The sequence below is a fragment of the Patagioenas fasciata genome, chromosome 2, assembly GCF_037038585.1.
Source record: "Patagioenas fasciata isolate bPatFas1 chromosome 2, bPatFas1.hap1, whole genome shotgun sequence".
Lineage (NCBI taxonomy): Eukaryota > Metazoa > Chordata > Aves > Columbiformes > Columbidae > Patagioenas > Patagioenas fasciata.
This window is the reverse complement of record NC_092521.1, coordinates 110,850,818-110,876,944: the sequence shown is the minus strand read 5'-3', so window position 1 is coordinate 110,876,944 and position 26,127 is coordinate 110,850,818. Positions and strand designations below refer to the sequence as shown.

At 38.9% G+C, this 26,127-nt stretch overlaps 2 protein-coding genes across 3 annotated transcripts in view; one reads left to right on the top strand and one right to left on the bottom strand.

Moving 5' to 3' along the window:
• STK17A (serine/threonine kinase 17a) overlaps positions 1-18,386 on the top strand; it is a 28,390-nt gene extending 10,004 nt beyond the window's left edge. The window contains exons 3-7 of the mRNA XM_065831257.2: positions 5,274-5,418; positions 12,109-12,235; positions 12,944-12,992; positions 13,150-13,329; positions 14,151-18,386. Coding sequence (XP_065687329.1) covers positions 5,274-5,418; positions 12,109-12,235; positions 12,944-12,992; positions 13,150-13,329; positions 14,151-14,484 — 835 coding nt within the window. The 3' untranslated portion in view covers positions 14,485-18,386. The remainder of the gene's footprint in view (positions 1-5,273; positions 5,419-12,108; positions 12,236-12,943; positions 12,993-13,149; positions 13,330-14,150) is intronic.
• Positions 18,387-24,131: 5,745 nt separating this feature from the next.
• COA1 (cytochrome c oxidase assembly factor 1) overlaps positions 24,132-26,127 on the bottom strand; it is a 54,581-nt gene continuing 52,585 nt past the window's right edge. For both annotated transcript variants that reach the window (XM_065832782.2, XM_065832781.2), the window contains one exon: positions 24,132-24,465. In XM_065832782.2, coding sequence (XP_065688854.1) covers positions 24,369-24,465 — 97 coding nt within the window. In that variant the 3' untranslated portion in view covers positions 24,132-24,368. The remainder of the gene's footprint in view (positions 24,466-26,127) is intronic.

Sequence of the window (26,127 nt, the reverse complement as noted above, 5' to 3'; positions counted from 1 at the left end):
GTCAACATGTTCCAGAGACATGTTGCAACAAAACAGGTATGAAGGTTAGTAAATTTCTGACATTCTGTATGCAGGGGATTAAAGGTCATATCTAGACTGTAAGCTTCTCCAGGACATTTCAGTTTCTATTAAGCTTGATGGTCTGTGTGGCAGATGCTTTATCTTGGGAAGAACAACAAATACTTAATTGTTGGCCACTAACTTTATCTGCTAAGGTTTTGAAGTTTCTTGTCTTGATGTTGAATCTGTCGTAAGGAGTGAGGGGCACATCTGGTGCTTTGCCTTCATGAAGAGAAATATTCATGTTACCTGGAGGGTTGTCTTTCAAGGATTATCAACTTTTGACAGAAAACAAACTTAAAATTGGCCACTAACTGTTAATATTAAGTGCTGAGGAATGGGAAGCCATGAGGCATTACAGTGTCGGCTTCAGCTGGAGGGTAGCAAATTGGTGGTTGTCGACCTCCACCCTTACAACAGTCTCTGACTTGTGTTTGTTGGCACAAGACAGAGGATTTAAGTAGGAGTTGAAGGGGTAAGTCTGAAGGGGTAAGTCTGAAGGGGTAGCATGTAAAGACTGGAGTTGATCTGTGAGTCAGTCATGTTTCTATGTATCAGTGAAAACTGAATGAATGAAAAAGAAATCTGGACTTTTACTGAAGAAGGTAGAGATACAGTCTGGGATGCCTGACACATCAGATATAAAAAGAAAAAAGCAGAGGTGATAACTTTTAAGCTCAATATTTGTATGCAATGTACCTGGCTTTTTCCAGTTTCTTTTGAAAGAAAGAGCAACAGAACATCTGATGCTTTAGAACTGGTGTTTTTTAATAAGGGTTCATCACCGTATATTTATACATCTATGGAAGGGAGAGATGGTATTAGTGGGTTGAATATTACAGAAACCTGTATGTGTAACTTCAGAGTCTAAGCCATTAAGTATTCTTTTGTGAAGAGCTTCTTAACTGAGTAATTACCTGCCAGGGTCTTGTGTAGATGTAGTAGACTTTAGTTATACTTTTAAAAAAAAAAAGTTGTCTATATCATCTGGAAAACATAGGGATTATTTGATGATGCTGAATGAAGTGCTTTTTTAACCTATAGTTGTTTAGACCTGGATAATGTTATTACTTGTGTTGTCTTGAACATTATTTATCCTACTCACTGGAAGTGCTACTGGTTAAAGAAAGAGTCTGCTGTCATTTATCATAGGATTCAATAGATAAACCTTGAAGCAAAACCACTGTAATCAGAAATAACTGCTGCACCAATGTTTGCATTGTGTCTATTAGTATACTTAACAAATTGTTCTAAGTGACAATCTCAAATCAAGACTGAAGCTCTTAAAAAAGTTTTAGGGGAAAACTTCTCGAATGTGTTAGTTGCCTTCTGTTTGTGTTTCAGTTCTTGGGTTGCCTTATTGGAAAGGTTAAGGGAAAAAAAAAAAAAAAGATAATTTGTCTGAGAACCAAGAACTTAAAAGAACAGTATCTACAACTTAATGCATTTAGATGCTTCTCTTCCCATATATCCGCTCATCAGATACAGAAGTACAGTTTTCTCGGCCTGTGCGGACGTTGGTATGTTATGGTAGCCTTACACAGGAAAAATTCTCAGTAAATTCACTTGCTTGTTTACTATGCAATGTTGTGCTGAGCCAAGGAAAGGAGGGTAGGTGCAACTGTCAGCACTAGCGAAGATGAACCTTTGCTGATAGTGTTACAACCATGTTGGTGTGATCTTCTTTAATATAAGCTCTGGAACCCCTCTGCTTTCTGTACACATTTATCTTCCAAAGACAGCACTTTCAAGAAAGTCTTTTGACAGACCATAACATTTAGAAAGTAAATTTTTGACCCTTGCAGACTGTATATGCTCTTACTTAGCATTTGAAATAAATTGTAGTCTAGGAAGTTGTTATCTACATATCTGTGCTCTGAGGATTTGTACTTCTGAGTCTTTCAGAAGACTATCTTAATGTCTGATCCATTAAAGCTGAGGGAATGTTTAATTTTTTCAGATGCACTGAAATGGGTTTTTTCAATATTTTTCTAATGATACGCTAAATGACTATGCGGGTGTATTTTAAGTACCCTTGAGAAAAGCAGGACGCTGAATTCCATACAGTGCATTGTTAAGCTGTTTGAAGGAAGACAAGCAGTCTCCATTGAATTTAAAGTCAACATAACTGTAACCAAGATTAATGCTCTGGCCTTCCAAAAGACTTTTAGCTCATTTATGCTGATAAGCAGTAATAGAATGTTAGCATGCTTTTTGTTAATGAAAAGCAGTTGGATTTCACTTGAAACGATAGAGAAGTTAATAGCTAAGGGGATGTGTACTGGAGAAATGCCTTCTAAGTAACACGGGATTTCAATATGTTGTGCTCTTATATATTTCTTTATTTATTTTTTTTTTCAGATTAAGATGGTTGGTTTTCCTAGATACTTTCTTGTCCTAAGGACAATTCTTTGCTTTTATCCTATAGGAACATTTTCTATGGAGATGGGTGGGGGGGCCCAGTGGTTTGCAAAGTTATTTTATAATTACTGTTAGAAAAGCTACAGCTTAATAGAAAATATGTTCCTAGAGGAAAAACGTGTAAATGTTGTGAACACCAGAGAACTCGTGGTCTGTATGTGTACGGATATCGGAGGAATGACATGCCCGTGATACTTTCATAGCAAGTATCAAAACCCTTCTGTGTTTTGATTGAAGTTTTTTTCCCTAAACTCCAGCTAGGCAATACAAAATAACCGAGTTGAAAGTATTGTTAAGGAGCTTGGCAGAATTTGGCATAGATGTGCGGGAGAATCTTTTGAGAGTTCATTTTAATGTTGTACTTCCAACCACTTGTGACTGGGTTGGCTCACAGCTAAGCTGGCTGTTGTGCTTAAGCAGATCAGTTAAGCTCACTCCACAGCAACAATACACGAAACAGACTTGCAGGAACAAATTTCCCCGTGCTCTTGCAAAGGGTCACTAGTTACTTGTTTGAATGGGGTAATTTTTTGATGGAATGAATTGTCTGGAAAAACTTGTTCTAATTAGTAAAGTTGATTGAAAAATGAAACATTCTGTGTGAAACCACCTTTCCATGTGAAACTTTAAGGGTAGTATTAAAATTCTCTGTAGCTTACATTTTAGCTTGATGCCTACTTCAATGTTAATATGTTTATTAGTGTCACTTAATTGTAACAGATGTCTGCTGAATAGACATAGCAAACAGGACTTTATAAGACCCCCCGTTGCTGATTTTTGTTTCAGCAGAGTCTATTAAAAATGCAGTGTGATCCCTGGTTGACAACAGCAATTTTGTTGAAATTAATCCTATTTCACATAGAATTAAATAGCGGAAGTACTGTTTCACTTATTTTAAGTGGCCAGGCAATACCAGAAAAATCCCAGGGTTGTTACTGTAAAACATATTGTGTTAGTAATTTTGGTAGTAGATATTATCACTGCATTTACATTATAATTTACTGCTACAAGAAATTAAATAATTCTTCAAGTAACATTATGGAATTCTTAAAGGAGAAAGTTTAGTTTATTGACTACAGTAGATGTTTTTCTCTTCTTGTCTTGAAGATCCAAATGACGTTGCTTTTGAGAAGAATTCTTTTAAAATTTATTTTATTTTAAAATATTAGAATATACCTGTTCAAACCTGAAATGTTATTAACTTTTTCCTTGAATTAAATAAAAATGTACTGAAGAAAGATGTGATAAAGTGTCAGGCATATGCAATTCTTCTAGAGGAATTAAAGCATTAATGCTGCTTTGATGGAAATTGATTTTAATTTTGAGTTCTATCATCTTTGATAAAGGATGAAGAAAAATAATTATTTCACGGACTTTTCTTTTTAAAAAGGAAGTCTTAGTTTCACAAATCAAACTGCATTTCTGTACCAGTATGCCAGAATATAGAACAGAAATATAAAACTCTTTAGAAAAAGACATAGCCCTCTTTTAAATTCCTTTTGCTAGTAAGACAGTCCACAGGAAGAATTTTAAATAATGAGAATATCTAAGAAAGCAAAAAGTTATCATCCATGACTCATTTTCAGGTACTACGACTGTAGCAGTTAGTATTGCCAAAACGAAAAATTGAATATATTTGTGTTTTCTGTGGGTACATAATCCAAATGCACCATTTTTATAGAACTCTCATTTGTTGTTAAATCCTTGCTGAATAACACTTTCTGTCTTTTGGATTGCCTACGTAATATAATTTATTAGAAAAGAGCAAGCATAGGCAGAGGAGATGGCTGTGCATCAATAAAGATTAACGCTTGTGCAAAGTCAGGTTTGGCTTGTCACAGTTCGAGGTAACTGGAGAAGATCCTGTCCTTGGGGGTTTCACATCTTTCACTAAGGGATGATTATAGGATTTCATGCAGAACAAAGTGTGTATGTGTTGATTTCATTTATACTTTGCTAAGTAGTAATTCAGCAATCCGTATGCGAAATGGTTCCATTTTAATACCCATTCTTGTTTTAAGGTGGAACCTCTGCTCTGCTCATTTTCCTTTAGATGCTACGTGGTTACATTGTAAAACAATTTTGGTTCTCTAGAGTCATTCTTATATGGAGATGGCACTGCATGTGGCTTAAGAATACTTTAAAACACTCATTCATCTGTAGGTTGTTTTTGGGGGGGGATTGTTACTTTGTTATTTATTTAAATTATACAAACAAAAGATAAGGAAGCAAACTAAAAGCTAAAATTTTCATAACTATTTTTAGATGAAGGCCATTTAGAAAACTGAATGCATCCCTCTGTACCAGAGACCTCACAAACAAATTATAAACTTTACATTTAAAATTTTGAGCATGTACAAAGTGTTTCGAGGAGGCTTGGGGATGGGGCTGTTTTGCTTTGCATTTACAAATGCTCACCTTGGCCAAATTTCCAGGTGGTTTTATAGAAATGGTGAAAGGCACATCTTTTACGTAAACACTGCCCTCCAATGAATGTGGCGTTCATCTTTAAGCATAGTCAGTAGCATTTCCAAAACAGTCCCAAAAGTTTCTGTAGTACTCATATTCTCTAAGCTAAATGACTAATGACTCATCTTTGCTTCTCTCCAAAGCCACCACACTGCAGAGAGGCCTTCCTAGTAAAAGCTTGCCAAATGTTGAATAGCTGAAAGTATCACTGTTGAATGCTACTGCCTGCTGATTTTACTTATGCTAAATAAAATAGTGTAAGTAGAACAAAATGGGTGCTATAACTGAATATTTGAAATAATAGAATTCATATTGTTCCATAGCGCTGCTGGAGGTGAAATCTTTGACCAGTGTGTGGCTGAAAGAGAGGAAGCCTTCAAAGAAAAAGATGTTAAGCGACTTATGAAGCAAATCTTAGAAGGAGTTTCATTCTTGCACAGAAACAATGTGGTTCATCTTGACTTAAAGGTAAGATTGTTGCTGTATTTTTCTCATTAATTTCTTATTTGGTGGTGTCTTGGTCTTATGTCATACTAATACTAATTTGTAATTAACACAATTTTTATCTACTTATTCTTCGAAGGATAAAATTCAACCTTTGAGGGGTTGCAAGCATTTTGGAGAATTTCTATGATTATGTCAAATATAAACTTGGTTTGATTAAGGGAAATGCAATGAAGTCAAAAGTGGATTTGCATTTCACCTTAAATTGCAAATGAGTACTGTGGGTAAGACTTGGCTCATTTTTAAAAGCAGTAAAAATGTTTGAGTGCTATATGATCATTGACAATTGGGTTGGTTTTAGTATTGACTTGAGTTTCAATGAAGCAGAAGACTGGCGGAGACAGTGGTGTTATAAAGTATGATGTTTCAGAATTAAGTGTTCATACTGGACTGGAAAACAGTATACTAATGTGTTAAATGTATTTCTAACACTTCAGAGGTTTTTTTTTAATTACTGTAAAAGTTAATTTAAATATTTGTCAATTACTACCAAACAGTGGGCCACCACCCTATTGGTATATCAATTATCATGACTTACTGGAGTAAATATTTTTTTCTTGCTCAAAAATAGTTTTGACCCGAAGCAAGAGAAAAATATAGTTGCCATCATACAAATCTCAGTATTGTTTATGGTTGTAACACAGATCCAGTAAACTATCATCTCCCATTGGCAACAAACTGCAATTAATTTCTTTTAGCTTCCATTTGTACACTCATATGAAAAATGCAATTTTGGCTGATTTTTGAGGTTGAACTACTTTATTATTACTAAGCAAGGCAGTCTGGAAAGTATCTTGCATTAAAATTTTTGAATTCTTTTTTTGCATGTCAAATTACTATATTTACTAAGTATGTAGTAAGCCGCTACATGTTTCTTCTGTTCTGTTGCTGAGATCCTTACTTATACTTAATTGCTTTTTGGCAGTAGTACAAAGCTGCCAGTAGATTCCAGTATCAAGCTGTACATATTTAGTATATAACCTAGCACATCATACACCATTCATCAGCTAAAGCAGATGATGAGTAATATTTGCACACAAATACCTCACCTGCCCGGTTTCCCAACCATTTATTCAAATTAGCTCTGGAATCCTTTAAAATTTTCTGTAGTCCATCGATTTAGTCATACATGTAATATTTATTAATTGTATTAAAATAATTAATGGAAAATTTTTAGCAAGTGATATGAAAATAAGTACTCAGAAGGACTGAAAATGAGCAGTTAGAATTCCTTAAAGTTCCAGTACACTTACATGAGATATTCAGTGTCTGGCCAAAAATATTTATTTCCATTGAATGTCCTTGAAGCAAAGTGTGTAAAATTAAAATGTCTTTCATGGACAGTATGTATTCATATATGTTTGTAGTTAAAGCTGTGGTGTTCCTGAATGCTATCAGCTGGGTATCTGTAATCAGAAATATGTTGTGCTTTATTTGACTACAGTACTTAGTGGCAAAAGTAGACTGGAGTGTTGATTACAGCTTGTGGACAGGCAGCTTTTTCAGAGTTCAGGAAAAGCTTACTTAAAAAAAGCTCTTTCCAACTGATCAGAAAACTTGTGTTATAAAATTGAGCATCTCCAGTCCTCAATGGAAGATCCAGCATTGCTTTGCTGGCTTATAAAACTTCATTAGGAGAGCAAATTGTCTCGTGTTCAAGTTAATATGTTTATACGTTATTGCAGTGTGCAATGTGTTTTTGAGAAGTGGATCTTAATAGGAGTCCTAATTGCAGTATTATCACTTTGATTATATATGAGACTCTTCTGCAAAATAACATTTAGAAAAATCTTCAGAATGTTGGCAAATAAGGATGACAGAAACTATAGGATTAAAAACCATGACTTGAGAAGATTGATTGACCTACATGCCTTGCAAGACTTTAAAAAAAAAAAAAAAAAGGCCCATTTTTCAAGAAACTAAAAAATTGAAGTTAGTGCTGATTTTGGCAGCATGTTCATGGCCTCAAACCATCTTATCTTGTGTAGTGCGGCTCACACTACTTTACCTAGTGCTTACAGCACGATGGAATTTACTAAATACCTGTTTTTCTGGGGTGACATTTAGAAGACTCGTGCAAAGTGTACTGCTGGTGAGCAAGGTGTTTGCCAATATCAAAAAGTTTACAAATACATAATAAAATGGTTTTGTTGTGTTATTAGTTTCACATTTGGCTCTCTAAAGGTTTCCCTTTCATTTGTCTGGTACCAGTACCTTTGGAAAAGTCCATCCAGTTTCCCTGTGTTGCACCTTCAAAAAAGGCTCTATGCGTGGAAGAATTTAGGTCAAAATGGTTGTCAGTATGTGTTTATCAGCTTGTTGTTGTAGTTTTGTGTTATAAGTCTAATCAGCCAGATCTATGACACTGACAGCGAACTTAATTTAGCTTCTGTCTGTCCCCTTATTAGATGCAAGATTTTTTCCTATGAGACTAAGCACTGCAGAAAAAAATGAGGTATTTTTATGTGGTTTAGCAGGGTTGCCACCTGATCGTTTATTTCCAAAGGCATGGTTCTTCGGAAAGATGGTTGAAAAATAGCTTGTTTTTAATAGCAAAATCCAATCCTGTAATCCAGTTTTGACTGGGAGAAAGAGCCAATATAGTGCTACTGAGTGCAAATTAAGTATCACTCGACAGTATTGTGTTGATGCTATTTAATTTGCAGGGTGTGCGTAGATTGTAGTCAGAAGTCTTTCATCTCCACTTAATGGTGCATAAAAGCTGCAGAGTAAGGGAAGACTCCGTTCTCTGTGTTTTCGCTGTTTGACTTGATCTTGAATTGGTGTTTGGTAAAAGCTTAAAGTAGTTGGGAGTGGACGAGCATTTAAAAAGGCGTGGGGGTTGAGGGAGGAGGACTTGCTGCCTCCTGTATGCAGTGGAGATGGGTATAAAGAGCCTTACCTCGCCCTGAGGTCTGGGAGAATGCTTCATGCAGCACTCTCCTACAGCATGTATTACGCTGGTTATCCAGCAGACAACTTTTCAAGGTGTTGTGTACAGTGAGGACAATGAGCCTAGTCACTGTTTGGAATTGTTTTGGGAGTCATTTTACACCAGTGTTCAGAAAGCAAGCTAATGCAATTACAGAAGAAGTGGCCTGTTATAAGAAGGTTACAGTTTAATTTTCTCAGCTGAGATTTCCAGGTGGGTTAAGGTGGAATGTTTATTACATAGAAGTGTAGTATTCCAGTCTAAAGAACATCTAGGAAAGTAAGAAAAGAGTTAAAAATTAAAATATCGTTTTTTTGAGGCAAAAGAACAGTTTAATCTGGAGTTCAAACCTTTATAGCAATTAGAGCGAAACTACTTAATAGGCAAGTATAGAGTATCCAGGTTCTACAGAACCTATTTTGATTATGGCCTTATTTCTTAATTTGAGACTTGCATTGCTTATTTTTGGGAATAAGGTGTGATGCCAGTCTAATATGTGTACTCTTTTAGTGACTATTGTGTTTTTTTCCATATTTACAAATGGATGGAGGCAACCCAACCCCCAAGTAAGCTCTGCTCTTGCATTTCAATCGCTTAAAGATATGGGAGTCCTTTAACTGTTTTTAGGGCTGACTGCTCAGCCTGGTTTAATATCTTTACATACACTGTAGCTAGGGAATCCCACCTAGTCTGTTTTTCCCATTTCTGCCCATTATTCCTTGGACAATTCCTGCCCTGTCTTATAGGGATCTGACTTTTATTTTTGACAGTATAATAAAATTAGGTAGCTAACTTAATGTTGCAGGTTAAGGTGACACGCTGATAAAAAACGTGACCTTTATGTGTCCTTAGTCAAACTCTTCTTGAAAACAGCTAAAGTTACAAGAAATATTAGGACCAAAGTTTCATAGAAACTTCTAGAATAATAGCAAATTTGCAATGTACAGATTTTTCCATTATATATAGTGCCATTATATAGTGAGTTTACAGATTCTAAAACCTTCTGGCAACATAGGGTTGAAGGTTATTTCATTTCACTAAGTACATTTACTACAAACTGCAATTTGCAGAATAAGTTTCTAGATTAAAACAGATCTTTGTATATATTGCTTTACTTTGGCCTTTGCACTGAAGTTTGTAGTGTCAGGAAAGCTATGCTCTTTTTATGTGGCGCTAGTTTAGTCCAATTTAAGTGATTTAAGTGATGTATATTTGCATTGACAAATTATGCTTTACACTGCTAGTACTCTAACATGATGATACAGGTATAACCAACATCTCAAATTCCTAAAGCCCAAGTTTCTGATTGCTGATAGTATGCCTGGAAAAACAAAACTCTTCTTTTTTTCAGTGATCTTTCCAAAGGTACCTGTTTCTAGCTATGCTAACATGACATTGGGATAGACTTGTATGGCCATGCCATGTCGTTTCTCTGCACATACGCATCTTGTAGTAAAGCGCATCCATTCAGATTGCCTGTTTGGGTAGGGATTTTTTTCTTTTTATGTTTTTGTTCAGTGGACAACATAAAAGGATCTAAATTGGAACCTTTAAGCCCTGCTGCAGTGGAGGGAGAGGTTTTTAAATGTTGCCCTTTGACAGCTGTCATTAGCCATTTCATTACCACCTGATGGTAAGAGTGAAAGGCCCTTTTTTAGAATGACTACCAGGAGAGCCTCTGGCCTGAGTTGCTCTTGTGTTTGTGGGCTAATGAGCATTAGGCAAACCTAGATGTATTATAGCAGTGGAAAGGCAAAAGAGAAACAGCTTTACAGATGTGAGAAAGTGATCTTCGTTTTATTAAACCTGTAGAGTAATTGTGTCGAGCTGAAAGCTATGGTAAGTTAAAAGCTGTGGTTTATTTAAGGCTTCATGCTCATGTTTAGACTGTCACTTCTCTTGAACTCCTTAATGATTCCCTAAAAGAAGAAAATGACTGATATTTCATTATGAATTGATTTAGGCTTATGACTCAATTCTTCAGAAAGGTTTTTTTCTGCATGTGTGTTCTGGGTAATTTTTTGGTGTTTTGTTTCGGGTTTTTTTATTTGTTTTTTTGTGTATTTTTTGTTGGTTGTTTTTTTTCTTTTTTTAAAGACAGGCTTCTGGCGACCACATTAGCTACAAAAATATTATAATACAGGGTCTGAGGGTTTCACAAAACATTTCCATCAAAAACTTTTCCTTGTTTAAATATAGAAAACAAATGCTTTTCTCATGCTTTCTATTTGCCTCTTCAGAAAGTAACTAAATTTCCCAGTGGGAAGAACATCTGAGAGACTCATTAGGGAGACATAGTCAGCATTTTTGGATGTTTGTTTTTCTAATACAAATACAGAATAACAAATGTGAGCTATAAAGCATATGGTAATGTGCAGCTCCAAAAGCCTTTGTAGGGCCACCAGAACCCAGTTTGTAAGCAAACAAAAATTTTTTTAAAAAACTGTTCTTAATGCATAAATTTACAAACAAGAAATAGATTGACAACATAATGGAGTTATTTTGAAATACCATGGTTTAAGTTTGCAGGAAGGAAGGAACTTGACTGTATTTAGGTCTTGCAGCAAGGAGAACTGGCCCAAGGTTTTGTAAATGTTCTTGCAAAATTCTATTTCTCTATTCAAAAGCAAGGCTGCTCATGTGAAAACATGCCTTTGTGATTGACTGGGGGATGAGGAGAGTAAAACTATAAATGTTAGTAAAATTATAAATGTTAGCGTTAATTCAGTAGGATTACCAGCCAGCTGTTGCTTCAATGTTCTTACTCTTCTGCCTTCCTTTCTTTTCAACCAGCCCTAATGCAAGATGATCCAGGTTCTCAGTAAATAAAGGATTCTTCACTTTCACAGAACTTGTGCTCACCAGAGGCATGAGCGTAGTGTCAACTGTCAGTGTCGCCATTGGAGAAGCTGATGTTAGAACCCAATGTGATCATTGGCCTGGGAACAGGGAGTGTCGCACTTGTGTTTTGTTTTTTTTTTTTGACAAGGATGTGCTTCAGTAACAAAAAAAATCTCTAAGACCTGTTGTCTAAAGTTAGTTTTCAGATTTTTTTTTTTTTTTTAACTGAGCAAGCATTTAAAGTAGACAGTAAGGAAATTCTCAATGACCACAGAATTGCTTTGAAGGGTGACGTCAGAGCAAACAAGTTTATCCAAAGGTGATGCTCTTAAAAACCTGTTTTTCAGGCTGCTGTATTTTTTTAAACTGTTCTTGAGCTAGTATTCTGTAATACAATTGTTTGGACTTTGAACAAGATTGAGGTCGGTTGCAACAGACTGTCAACAGGTGTAGTCAATAGTTTTATGTGTTCAGGTCTTTTAGAATAGACACCCTTCAACAGGAGGTATTTTGCACCATCTGTTGGAAGGACACGAGGAAAGGGCAATTTTAAGGGTGATATGAAGGACTAAAGGTACAAATGTGGAGGTATTTATATGCTATTGTTAAATCACAGTTACTGATATGTCTTCTGTTTGTGTTCTAAGCTAATAAAGGTAGATATTTGGTCTCGGTTATAAGCAGAAAAATCTGCTGCTCCTTTTAGCTTGTGTGTTTCTTCAAGTTCACCTTGAGGGCCAGAGGGGGACACAAATAAATTAATCATCCTGGGTCTTGTACTTGCTGTGGGAATGCATTATTGCTACTTGTGATATAAAATATTTATGCAATATGGTGTCATAGGCATTAGATCCTGAAAATCATCGTCTTTTGTTTTTCAGCCCCAAAATATTCTACTAACCAGTAAGTCTCCTCTAGGAGACATTAAGATAGTGGATTTTGGCCTTTCCAGAATAATGAAGAGCAGTGAGGAGCTAAGAGAAATTATGGGAACTCCAGAATATGTAGGTAAGTTGTCACGACAAGTGATGTCACCCCGAGGAGGGGACTGCCCAGGCTTTGGGGAGTGATGAGAAACTGCCTCAGTCTGGTGAATGTGCCAGGCTGGCTGGGTAGCTACTGTGTTGAGAGATCGGGTTATTACTTGGATGTGATAGTGCTGTAAAAGCTAAAACTGGCAAGGTTTGCCAGTCTAATGTGTGACAATTGTGGGCTTGTGTTAAAGATGAGCTCACACTTCAGATGATTCTTACCAGCAGTGATCACAATTCTGTCTCTGAATATAATATTTTAGCTTGTGGAGGTTTGTATCAATTTCATTTTTTTAAAAGCAAATCATCCCAGACCTTAAAATATATATTCAAGTACATTTTCGTATCTTTATGGGTATGGGTTTCAGTGCTGGAATATAGAATGTTGGATATTTCTCATTTTCCCTTAAGGAATTTTTATATAGCTTCTTTAATTGAGGAGAATGGCTTGGCTTCTGAAGAGGACAATAAAAAGAAAACAATCAGTTTCATGTAAAACCAGTGTATGGTAGTAATCACTTAAATAACTTGAAATATCTCTTTCAAAAGACTATCGTGCTGCAAAGTATTTATATTAAATTTTACCGCATAGCTGTTATTGCACTATGTAACTAAAATATAATGTCTGCATATGAGAAAATAAATAGAACTGGTTTTTGTTATGTGTTTTTTTTTTCCTGAATAGCTCCTGAAATTCTGAGTTATGACCCAATCAGTACAGCAACTGACATGTGGTAAGTTGAAGAAATTAATGGTGGTCATAACTTCACGGAAGAGGTGTTTTGGTTTGGTTTAAAAACAGAACAAACCAAACATTTAAAAATAATAATAATAATAATAAAAAAAACCCCACAGCACTAAACTGCTTTTCTGTTTTTTACTTTAATTTAGGAGCATTGGAGTACTGGCATATGTTATGCTAACAGGGATATCACCTTTCTTAGGGGATGATAAACAAGAAACATTCTTAAATATATCTCAAATGAATGTGAGTTACTCTGGAGAAGACTTTGACCTCATATCAGAGTCTGCTGTGGATTTCATCAAAACTCTCCTGGTTAAGAAACCTGAGTAAGTAAAATACACAATTGTGTATGCTAGTATGTCTGACTGGATTGATTTTAAATATACCAAGTGCTGGTATTTTCATTTCTAAAGTAAAAGGCGACTTTGATTATTTGCATTTCATTGTGCTATTACTTTTCACGTATATGAAAAGAGAAGTTCTCTGTTTCCCTCCAAACTTCCATATTCTGAATGTGTCCAACTGTTAATAACTAAAACTCAAATTTCCTTTCAGAAAACTGTATATGAGTTGTAGCATATGGTACAGTATACTGGTTGTTTTTACAGGTACCTTGCTGATGTCTTTTAAATGAACTGTTTTGAGCCTCTTATTCCTGATGAGGTGGTAGAGTAGTTTTGTCTTTTCTGGGTCGTTAGTGTGCTTTTCTCAATGGGCAGCAAGTTGGAAATTCCAGGTCTCAAAAGAGGAGTTTCCTGTGGAACTTCACCAGTTCTTCATGGGGCACGTCAACCATTGAAATTGCCTACTGCTTGTCTGTGGAAATACTTTAAGAATGTAAGGTTTAGATAGTTTTCCTATATTTAAAAAAAAAAACCCTTTGAAAGTTGGTTGGAAACATGGGAGTGTAAACTGTGATATTTAAGGATCTATGAACTTCTTTATTTTCGATGTTAGCTGTTCATCTCCTTGGGCTGCTGTTGGTCTTGTTTGGTAAAAGGTAACTGTTGGCATGTTTTTTAGATGTTCTGTCAGTCTGTCTTTAGTAGAGTCATATCCTTGGAATAGTTGATACAGATCTCTTCTGCAAGGCACTGGATTTCAAATTCATTTGGACATTTATTTTAACACTTTTCTTCCTCTGCAGGGACCGGGCAACTGCCGAAGAATGTCTTCAACATCCATGGTTAGAACAAAGTGATAATCCTGCTTGCAGGGCCTGGAGCAAGAGTACAGGAGGCGAGACCAGTGATGTCGCCCAGAAAGATGCGGATTCTGCCTCTGAAAAGTCAGTAGATGCTGAGAAGACTGAAGAGGAAGAATCCATAGTGACAGAAGAACTAATTGTAGTGGCTTCGTATACACTGGGACAATGTAGGCAGTCAGAAAAAGAAAAAGTAACTGAGCAGAAAGCCATTTCCAAACGATTTAAATTTGAGGAACCATTGCTGCAAGAAATACCAGGAGAATTCATTTACTGAACTGTGTGACGCTTTATAGCTATAACTGGAAGGCAGTGTTTTCTACTAAACACAAATATCCTAGCCAAGTGAATTTCTGATATACAATAAATGTTCTAGATAAAAGAAAATGTTGATAAATGGCATCCAAGGAAAACGTGCCAAGTTTTTAATTTCATGGAACAGATAAACAAGATTTCAAGTGGCTGACAGGAATTTAACAAAGATAAAAGCTTATTTTTGTTTGTAATTTTTGTTTCCGTTTTTCTGTTGCTTGATAGAGTTTTTGTTAATTGTTCCAGTGTTCTGGAGAAGTTGACATTGGAAGTGTTTCAGTGACAGATGTTAAAAGGAGTACTTTAGGATACATTTTGGCATTTAATGCAAATATATAATGCTGGGTTTTCCTCAAACACCTTTTGGCACTCCTGACTTCAGTGGTACTATCTACTGATCTAAAAATTTATGAGAAGAGAGTTTGATCAACAGGTTTGACATACAGATTTCAAAGTTATACTGTGTATATAGTTCTTTAAGTTTACATCAAGTCAAGACCCAGATTGGCGTGGTGTATGGCCAAAGTGAGCTGTGCTTCTCTGTTAAGAGATGCACATGTCCCACAGGTGAAGAAATCTGTATCAGTGAACAATTTCAGACCACACAGAGGTGATACTTGTTTATTTGGGAGCACGGTAAAATCCTCCTCCTGAGAGTGATGAATTTGCTTAAATTGGTTACTCCTGTGAGCCAGCAGAGATCACTCCTGTCCCCTCCCGTGTTGGGTGAGATGAGCTGACGGAATCCAGCTCAGTGTGGCTGCACAGTGTTAATGAGTAGAAACAAGAAAATGACAGAGGGTCTGATGTAGCTCTGTTTAAACTCTCTCCACTGACTTCACCATGCTAGATCGCTTTATACAACTAATGATAAATCAGCCCTCGATTCCACCCCTCCCGCCCAGAACCCAGCTGGGGTTTTACTGGGAGCATGAGGTCATTGCTGCCTTCTTTCTGTTCCTCTAACTGCTGCTTTAAGGAAGAAAGAAGCATCCTTAGGCTAAATTGCATAACCTGGTTCAATATAACTATCAGATGAGGAAGGAGATGCTGCTTCCTCTGAAACAATGAAGCACAACTCATACCTCATGCTTCCCAATCACTCTCCCTTAGGCACTTGGAGAAACAGCACGTGGATGATGGGGCAGAGTGGGATTAGGGACCTGCACGGATGGGTCATAGTTCTCAATGGATGTGGTCCTGCAGGGAACAAAGCTGGGACCAACAGGGCATCAAAAATGACTGGTTTTTGCAATGCACAGGTCTCAGGATCTTGAACAGAATCCTAGTTTTCCAAGTAATCTTTCATATTGATGCTATTCCAAAGTTTAATTTTGATGTCATTGAAGTTTAGTATTATTATATTGTGTACCATTAACTATTCAACTATTTATTTGGTTTCCTTATGCTGTTCCTTTATAATAAACCCTGATAAAAGTTTTCTTGCTGTAAAATAGTGAATAGAAATGCTTAAGCTAGTCTTTCCCTTTTTCATGTTGCTACAGACTTTCCCAATTTCAAATATACCAAGAGTGTTTGTACTCTTTTGAGTGAACAGGAGTTCAGTGCTCTGTGCTGTTACAGTTCCTCCTCCACACGAAAGGTAAATGGCTTATTAATAACGCAGGCAGTCCTGGAGTGATCTAATTAGCATTGCTGTATGGGTGTGAGAAAAAGTGCTAGTAAAGAAGACAATTGAAAAGTAGCAGCGTGACACTGAGGGGTGCAATGAGCCTTTTTCCCTGAGGCTTCATTGCTAGTGCTCTGCTTGTCTTCACTTGAAACTGCATCAGAAAAATTGCACCTAAATTAAACTGTTCTATCAGGATTCTTCCCCTGTGGAACCATATATTGAATATTGATGTAGGTAGGGCAACTTGCCACTCCTTGAAGACCTTCATATAAGAAAACATCCAGTAGTACTTGAATGATTATGTTGTAATGCAGAGATGCCTTTCACACTCAGGAGAAATGGGTTGTTTGCTGGATTTTTCCCTCCTGTAGCCAGTAACCTACAGGCTCCTACTGAGATGCAACCACACAAGGTTTTCTTGGATAGCTCTATGTGGCCATTAGCAAATGTTAAACAAGAATCTTTGAGCCAACAGAGTAGTTGTGTTCCCTGGACATTTCTAGAGGTGGGGGGTAGCTGTATTATCACCCATTTGCTGACCCTACCTTACAATGCTGATCTCTTTCAGAGTTTTTGAAGCAGGGCAGTACTTTTCATGGGCATCTCTTTTATTGTTCTGTCATTTACCCAAGACAATTTGCTTGGAGGAGGGACATCAACTTACAAAATTCATTTCTGCAAGATTAAAATTCTCCCAGTCTCCATCACTGCCATTTTGACTTTTTCCCATTTGTGCGTCCTTGCTTTTACAAAGTAGAGCAAAACCCTGAGGTGTATGTTCACAAATTTATGTTGCCATATCCACACACCTCAAGGTGTATTGGCTCATGGTTGCTCAAAGCAGATCACTTGAGAGACCTATAAGCTGTTTCAGTTCCAATTGTAACTGCAGATCGTGTCTTGTATGGGCGTTGGTACTGAAGAAAGACAGTAGATGCTGAGCAGCATACATTTTGTCCTATGTGTACTGGTTTCAATGTATGACAATGAAGTTTAACGTGTATAAATGAACTATGTACTTATTACAAGGCCAGTTTCTCTTGAATTGGCTGCTTTGAGACTTCAAGTGGGCTGCATTTCTGTTTAACTTTTTGTGCCTTAAGGTGGTTTTGTACAGTGTTTTTTAACATCATTAAGAGTTTGTATAAAGTTGTGAAAGTTTAATAGTATAAGTTATAAACAAGGCATCCTAAGTTGGCCCTATAATAGGAAAAATTTTCAGTAATGTTTAACTGCAGGACTATCAGTCCCACACACTTCAAGCTATTTCTGTTTCACTGTAAGTGTGGGTAAAGCTGTAGAAAGGGGCTATTGAGGTTAATGTTTTTGAGACGCTTAGTTACTAGTGAAGTAACACATTAAGACTGGGAACAAATCACCGACTTGGGAAGAAGAGCTGGTTTTCTGCAGCTCCATGAATACAAAGGGCTGTGTTGTATGTATGCAGTTCATCTGAAAAAAAGCTGCTTTTGCCTTAAAGCGTTTGTGAGATGGGGTGGTTGCGGAGAAGGAACCAACTCCTTGTCCCTTGGTCCCCCTCTCTAGACTGGGCACCTGCTGGCTGCCTTTGTAAGGCTGGGGCTGGGCTGCTGTTGGCTGAATGCAGGAACCTGAAAGGAATGGAAGTGCAGATGTTCCTGCAAATTGCTGGAGAACTGTTATTTCTGTGGCTCTGATGTAAGAGATGTGATCTACATCTGTAGGGGTTGGGCAAGTCAAGGCCTTTGCCTCTGTTGCAGTTGTTGGAATAAACAGCAAACATCTAGCTGAAAGTGAATTCTTGTCTCCTTGCTATGTTCACATCTTTAAGCAAGAAGCAATAGATTTTATAGTCATTGAACTAAAATTTCTATAAAATAATCCTTTTATTGTCCAAAGCTGAATTTGCATTGTGATTTGTCTTATTTCTTACACTTTCCAGTTGAGGATCCATAAATACGAAAGGCTAAATTCCAGCTTGCAATCTGCCAGGTGAAGCTTGAGAGCCATTAGGTAGGAAATGCAAATAAAAATTAACTGCCCGTTCTCCACTGGTGGTTCTGGCAAGGGACAGGGAAGAAGGTGGGCTTTGCACCAAGTTGTTCCATGGCTTAAGAGCTCTCTTGAATATTCCAGGTGCTGTTCCTGGAAGACAGTTCAACATTTTAAAGAAATAGTGCCAGTACATTGTACTTCTGATAAGGTGTTTATTGTTTCAGGAACTTTACAATAAATAAAATTTTGTTTTCTGAGCAGCTGATGGGTCTTTGTTCTTTATGCATTGGGAAACACTTTAAAATATAATATATATATAGTATTTTAAACGAAACGATAATCTTTCTTCAAGACAGCATTACTGATTTGAAACAGAATTCCAGAATTTACTCTACTTTGGTGCAGGATGACTGCATGATGGCTGGAATCAATAGTGAAGCTAAAGTGCAATGCTGCATTGCAGACTACTGCAACTCAAACCCTTTAGTGGTTGGTGACTGCAGACCTTCATGCTTGGCTTTGCATACCAGCTAGAAATATGTTGCTGGAACTGGGTTGTAATACGTGAGATGAAGTCTCAGGTTGTCGTGGTTTAAGCCGAGCTAGCAATACAACCACAGCCGCCACTCACTCGCCCCTAATAGGGGAGAGAATCAAAAGGGAAGGGAGAAACTTGGATTGGGATAAACACAGTTTAATAAAATAACAAAATACTAACACACTACTAATAAATACATATATATATATATACACACACATAGAAAATAGAAATAAAAGGTACTCAAGGAATTCCTCGTGAACATGCTGAGCAGCCAATCCCAGGAAAGCATTACCCTGGTCCCAAAACAGCTGATCCCAAAGAAAGAAGGAAGAGGAAAAGGGCAGAAAAGCCCAGAGGCCTCTGGAAAATGGCAAAAGGCCAAACTAAGCATCCCGATCAAAATCTCCTCTGGCTGTGCCATAGAGCAAGTGAGAAGAGTGGAAAAGCCAACCAGAAAGTCCTGACTCTTCTTAAATAATTAGCATGACACTAACGGGATGCAATATTCTTATTGATCAGTCTGGATGTCAGTCAAGCTCTGCCCCATCTCTTCCCGCCCCCCCTTCCCAGCTGCTTCACACCTGTGAGCAGAGCTCAGAATGTCCTTGGCTCTCAGACCAGAGCAATTAAAAACATGAACTCTGTGTTATCTCTTGTTCTCAAACTAAGTCCAAATAATGAGTGTACTAGCTATGAAAAAAGAAAGGTTTCTAACCGCATGAAGAAAATTAACCCATTTTCAGTCAAACTCACATGTTCAAGTGTCCTTGCTTTTATCCAAGGAGTTTTGTAGTTATTTTTCTCAACATTCATATAGCAGGATTACTAATGTTTTAGTTTTCTCAACTACACACCTATTCAATTTTTGCCGCAAATATTAAAACACACCGATAAAGCAATATGCTTACACTGAAGAGATCTTCACAATACAGCATTTACAGCTGTTCAATTAAGCTGTTACTGGAATTAATAAATATAGTCACATCATCTGTGTAAAGCTGAGGTTTTTTTGGTGTTGTGTTTTTGTTTTGTTTGGGGTTTTTGTTTTGTTTTTCCATTAAACTTACAGAATCACAGAATGTCAGGGATTGGCAGGGACCTCAAAAGATCATCCAGTCCAATCCCACTGCTGGAGCAGGAACACCCAGATGAGGTTACACAGGAAGGTGTCCAGGTGGGTTTTGAATGTCTCCAGAGTAGGAGACTCCACAATCTCCCTGGGCAGCCTGTTCCAGTGCTCTGTTACCCTCACCAAGAAGAAATTTCTTCTCAAATTTAAGTGGAACCTTTTGTGTTCCAGTTTGTACCCATTACTCCTTGTCCTATCATTGGTTGTCACCGAGAAGAGCCTGGCTCCATCCTCCTGACACTCACCCTTTATATATCTGTAAACATTAATGAGGTCATCCCTCAGTCTGCTCTTCTCCAAGCTAAAGAGCCCCAGCTCCCTCAGCCTTTCCTCATAAGGGAGATGCTCCACTCCTTTAATCATCTTGTTGCCTTTAGAACTGTTATTTCAGATGTCCAATAGGTGGGAAACGACCTGCCTGAAGATGTGGGGTTGGAGAGATGGTATGTAAATGCCAGTGAATGGTGTGCAATGTAGGACAGCTGTGTACCCATGACAGGGTGAAGCAGATGCAAATCAGCATTAATCCAGGTTTAACGAATCACACTGAAATGTGTCCTATGAAGCAGTGACACAAACTTTCACACCCCCTCCAAGGGGCACTGTGTCCAGAAATGTGTTATTTGCTTGACACACGTTCCCGTGAGGAAAATCAGAGCATTGACTAGATGCTGGGTAAGAAATGTATTTCTTCTTCTAACACTGCTTAATTTCATTAATTGTTCCTATTATAAAACACCTGACAACTGTAAAAGTAAAATATTTGGTGTTTCCATAAAAATACAACTTTGAAGCTTTATAAAATAGAAAAAAAAAAGTCCATATGGGTATGATAAAAATCTCTCTTAATTAAGAAAAGGTTAGAACTTGTCAAAGTGAAGCAGAGCGTTAGAACTACAACAGTTACTACAAAATTAGGAGAGGAAAGGGAACTTAATTACTTGAAGAGATTATCTTTTTTGTGTGTGTAAACACAGAGAACTTAATTGCATTGAGTCTTTGCTTGCTTGTGCAACCAGAATCACAGCTAAGCTGGTAATGCATTGAAACCAGTGTACCCCATCTCTTCAATTAATTTGTAATCCCAGTGTACAGGCTGAATGACACAGGTGCCTTTTAACCAAACCTTAGAGGAAAATCTCCTGAGCTGCTGGGGTATCACCTTACCAGCTGCCACCTTCCAGTAGCACCCTGTGAGATCCAGCTGGTCTGGTTGCTGGATGGAAGCTCTCTCAAAAGTCACTGAATGAAGGTGCTTGCTTCTAAATCTTCTAGGAAAGCCAATTAACAGAAAAGTGCATTTGACTGGTCAAGAAATGCTGTGATTCCAGTGTTTTTATATACTCGATGCTACATAAAATGAACCAGAAGTGTTTAGCTGTGTGTGATGTGTCTTCCAAAGTAACACCAAGAATGTGGCAGGTCTCCTTTGCTACCAGTGTTACAGGACTGCCTGGGCCATGCTGCAGGGAATTTTGCAGCAAATTTTGCAGAAAACATGCAGGAAAATTATTTCGCTTTGTCAGGCAGACAAGATGCAGGCAAAGGGAGGGAAAGAACTTTATGCAGCCTCATTTCTAAATGGGGTGTGAATCCAAATGACTAATGTTCCCTGTGCATTGCAGGACATCTGCCCAAGCTATGCAGTGAACTGACAGGCCCACAAATTGCACAAAAACATATTATTAATACTACCTGGAGAAACATACTCAAAAGGGAAGGCATCAGCCCGCTGAGCCTTTATGAAACTAGTGTTTTTAAAACATCTGGTTTTATATAGCCTCTGTGTGCTAGTCAGGTCCAGCTCAAATAGGCACAAGCGTTGTAACAATCTGCTAAGCAGTATTTGTTGTTTCTCAGTTGTAAATTAAGTTCTTGCCCTAGCAGCCTTGATAGATTCCTTGAGGGTGATGACTGCCTGGCAGAACCTATTAAGATCAAACTAGAGAGTAAGTAACAAACATGCAATCCAGCAAAGGTCATAAAGATGATGCTTGGTTTAACCACACCAAATAGAAAAGGAACTATGCAGATTTTCAAGCCAATTTAAAAGAAATTATTTAACGTGCTTAAAATGATTAAGATGATTAAAGGATTGCTGCACCTGTCAACAAGGCTGAGAGACCTGGGACTGCCAGTCTGGAGAAGAGAAGGCTTGGGAGGGATTTTATGAGTGTGTGTAAATAACTGTGGGGGAAGAGTAAAAAGGATGGAGCCAGGCTCTTCTCAGTGGTGCCAAATGGCAGGACAGGAGGCAATGGGCACACACTGAAACACAGGAAATTCTGTTCAGACATAAGAAAAAGCTTTTTTTGTTTCTTTGTTTGTTTTGTTGGATTTTTTTTTTTTTTAATGCTGTGAGAATGGTTGAGCACTGGTACAGTGTCTTCAGAGGTTGTGGAGTCTCCATCCTTGGTGAGCTTCAAGACCTGACTGGATGCAGTCCCAGGCAAGCCGCTCTTGTTGACCCTGTTATGAGTGAGGTAGTTGGACTAGATGATCTCCAGAGGCTCCTCCTGACCTTCTGAGATTAGAAAAGAATGGCTTTCTGAAGGAGTTTAACTTTTTTAGGGTCTTTTGATAACAGATGAATATTTTCTCAATAAAAATGAAATGATTGTCCAGACTGGTATTTACTGACATGCAAGAAAATATAGTTACAAATAATGAGTGCTTTAATGACCTAATGAAGATAAAAGCAACCTAATCTGCTCCAGCATATTTTAGTGGAAAAGACTGCAAGGGGAAGATGGGTGCCCCAGGTACCCTCTTGAAGTTATTTGGGCTTTCAGCAGCTGCTAGTGGTTTTGACACCTTTGTGTTCCCTGTTTTCCTGGCATGCTCCAGCTCTTTTGGCTGCACCTGTGTCGTCTCTGAAAGCAGCAGCCATAGGCTGTGGTAGATCTAATGGGAGCCACATGGCCAAAGCAGCTCAGCACTGAACACACCAGCCTGCTCCTTTTTTCTCCCTCTGGATATGAGCATCTTAGAAGAGCTCCAACACAGGGAGGAAGTGGTTTCTGAGGCACTTAAGGTCAAGAAGTAAGAGATTCTGGGTTTACTGACTATTAAATAGCAAAACAAAAGCAGGGATTTTAATGTGACTTTTCTTTTGTCTTACTCCAGTGATTGGTTGGCTTCCAGCTTCCACCCATTGATTTCTTCCTTCTCCAGGTTTAAAGACTGATACGATGATGCCGCCCATTCTCACAGCTTTGAGGAGCCCTTGGGTTGGTTAGGATGATGAGGAGTGCTTCAAGTTGAACATGGGGTCTGCTAGGTCTCTAGGGGGAAAGTGAGAGATGAAACTTCTTTGCAAGCTCTGCTTCCCCCAAGCAAGGTAAAATCTCCAGTGTTACTGGTCAGGTTTGTGGGGGGAGATCTCCCTCAGGCTTTGGGTACCCAGGGTGAGAGCCACATCAGGTGGTGGTATCGTGGCGCAGCATTTTGTGAAGCCGGACCAGGGATTTCGTGTGTGCTGGCTCAAGAGAAGCTGCATCTTGATTAACCTACTCTGTTACAATAAATCCAAGATACTCTTACTTCTGGATGTTCTTAGTGGCTTGCATATTACTTCACGGTATGACAGCAGGGCAGTTACTTGTGTCTCTCAGCCATCTCAGATTGTGCCTTAGGCTTTGCAATTAGTTAGAATGCGCAGTTTGGTGGGGGTTGGGATTTTGGGCTTTATTGCTTATTCCTTGACTTGCTCCTGTTATAGGCAATCCTCCACCTCCGTTGGTTGAGCGGCTGCACAACCACAATATCTTCTTGTAGTCTGACTGAACTGTGGTGGTATTTTGCCTGTTCTGGACCTCCTGAGTGTTTTCCTCCCTAAGCAATAGTGGGAGAGCGAAGGTTGTTCTCCCAAGCCTGCGTCAGGCAGCACTGGTGTGTAACAGTGGCTTCCTCTGTTATACCAACCTTCAGCAGGAGTAGTGCGAGTAGCAAGACTTTTCCTGGAATTCATAAGTTACGGTAAGTGGTCTCTCCAATCTCGTGAGCTTTTTAATAGTGACTGTGAGGGTGCAAATCTACATGATACGTGACATTCATTAGCAGCAGAGGAGACTGGTGCTGAGCTTCGCCTTCACTGCTTTGTCCCTCTTGCTTTAGGTAACACCTTATTGAGGAATGGGGGAAACCGAAGTAGCATGGGAATGACTATGAGAAGCTGACTCAGCCTTCTAGCCATGACAGAGCAACCCAACTGTCCTGACTTTGGTCTGTAATTGTAGAAAAGCCTGGTTTCCTGGCAGTTTGTTTATTTATTTCAAACTCATAATACCAGCACGCACAGGGCATAACACATGACTTCTCTGGAACAACAGCAAGTCTTTTGCAATATATTTATTTTAGTCTTCTGCTGAACACATGAATAGACCAGCAAAAGAAAGAAATTACAGTCATGACAATGATGAGGTCAGTCTTGGAGAGAAAATTGTCTTGAGAGCACCCACCTAAGTGAAATTGTCGCTTGTGACAACTGCATACATTCACAAACAGTGGGAAGCGATCGATTGATGGCTCCTTCAGCTCAGTGGGAGGTGGAGAAGCAGCTGTCTTTGAGTTTTAGCCTTCTTGTACACCACTGGTCTCCACCGGGGAGTGGTAAACAGGAATACTCTGACCATCTCGCAGTTTCAAGGTGACATCCTGAAGGCACCAGCTGATACAAACGAAAAGAGGTTTTTAGCTTGTTACAATTACTTTTAATATAGTAGTAAAGGTATAGCAACAGCTGGCATAGAGAAACAAATCATTCCATGCATTCAGTGCTACTAAAAATTCTTTCAAGTGTTTTAAAACTTGGTCTGTGAGTGCCAGCTTCTGAAAGCTGTTTTTCCTAATAGCACAGCACAGCCCAGATTTAAAGGTCTGGGATGCATGTTCCTGTTGTTTGCAACTCAAATAAATCCTGCCAGCTATTTTTAGAGAGGACATTCCTCCCCCGACCGGTGCCTTTCTTCCTCCCCATCCTGCGGGTGCATTCCTTGCTCAGCTCCTCTCCAGCCTTGGAGCCAGACTGTGTTGCTAAGGAATTATCCTGGCTTGGAGGAGTCTGAACACTGTGTGATCACTCAATGTGACTGCTGAAACACTGACAGGGTATGACAGTGGTTACTCAAAGGAGAAGGAAAACTGCATTTTTTGGAGACCGAGGGGGAGCCTTTTCCTTCCTCTGAACTCTGTTCCAAGCCTGCTTCTGTGAGACTGCTCGTGCTGCTTTTTCAGCTGGGAAGGACTAATGTTTTGGAGTACTAAGATACGATTTTTTTCAAAAGCTCCTGGTGCTCACCCAGCTCTGCTTTTGCTGCAGTTGCTGCTGAGTACACAAAATCAGGTAATTCATCTGCCGCACCTCTGTGTGATGGGTCTGTGGCAGGGCCCTTCGCTCGCCAGCCCTCCATCTCCATCTGAGCTGGGATGAGCAGCTGCCTCATTTATAGCAGCTTGAAGGAGCAACTGCTCACTCTCCCCAGCGTGGCCAGGGGTCTCAGCCCTTCCCTCCACTCACTTCGGGGCAGGAAGGGTCATTTTGCAGGGCTGGTGCCTTGGAGGACCTCACCTCCAGGCACCCTCCCCATCCCTGCGCTGCCTGCACCTGAGTGCCTCCTCCTCCTGGACCAAACCAGCTCGCGTACTCAAAATTTCCCTTTCTTTGAAGTTGCTCTCTTTTTTAATAACCACATAAACAAATAAACTGCTATGGACAGACTGCACTTGGAGTCAGAAGCATTTTGGTGGCTTAGGAGACTAAACCACTTGCACAGCGCGCTCCTGGTGTCATTTAATTGTGTCTATTAGTCTGGTGGTCTCCACCAGAAATGCCCATGTGCCCACTATGCTGAGCCCCACCAGGATGGCCTGCTTACATGTTTGTTATTCCTGTTGAGCATTTCAGGAATTCCTCTCCATGGATCAGATGGGAACCAGCCATTTTACTCTCAGTTCCTCAGCCCAGTGCAAGGACAAGTCCTGCCTAGCCTCAAGTGGAACTGTGTGCAGGACAAAGATGATTGAGTCTGACAAATCTGTCTGCCACAAACCCTTTTACAGAAGATATCTCTGAGAGATATGTGTGCACTTCAATTTCTCCTGTAGTTTAACGTCTTGCAATCCTCAGTTATCTTCACAGTAACTCACTGAAACAGGAGGGAACTGTTATTTCCCTCCATCTGTCAGGAGGAGATAAGTGAGGACATCAGACCCCAGGCCCTGGGGAAGTGTAGATGTGCAAGAAAGGTGGCTGGGGACCTCTGGGGATATCTCTGGTCACTAGGGAGGGGGCCAGGTCTGGCCTTGAGTCTCTCAAGTCCCAGTCCAGCGT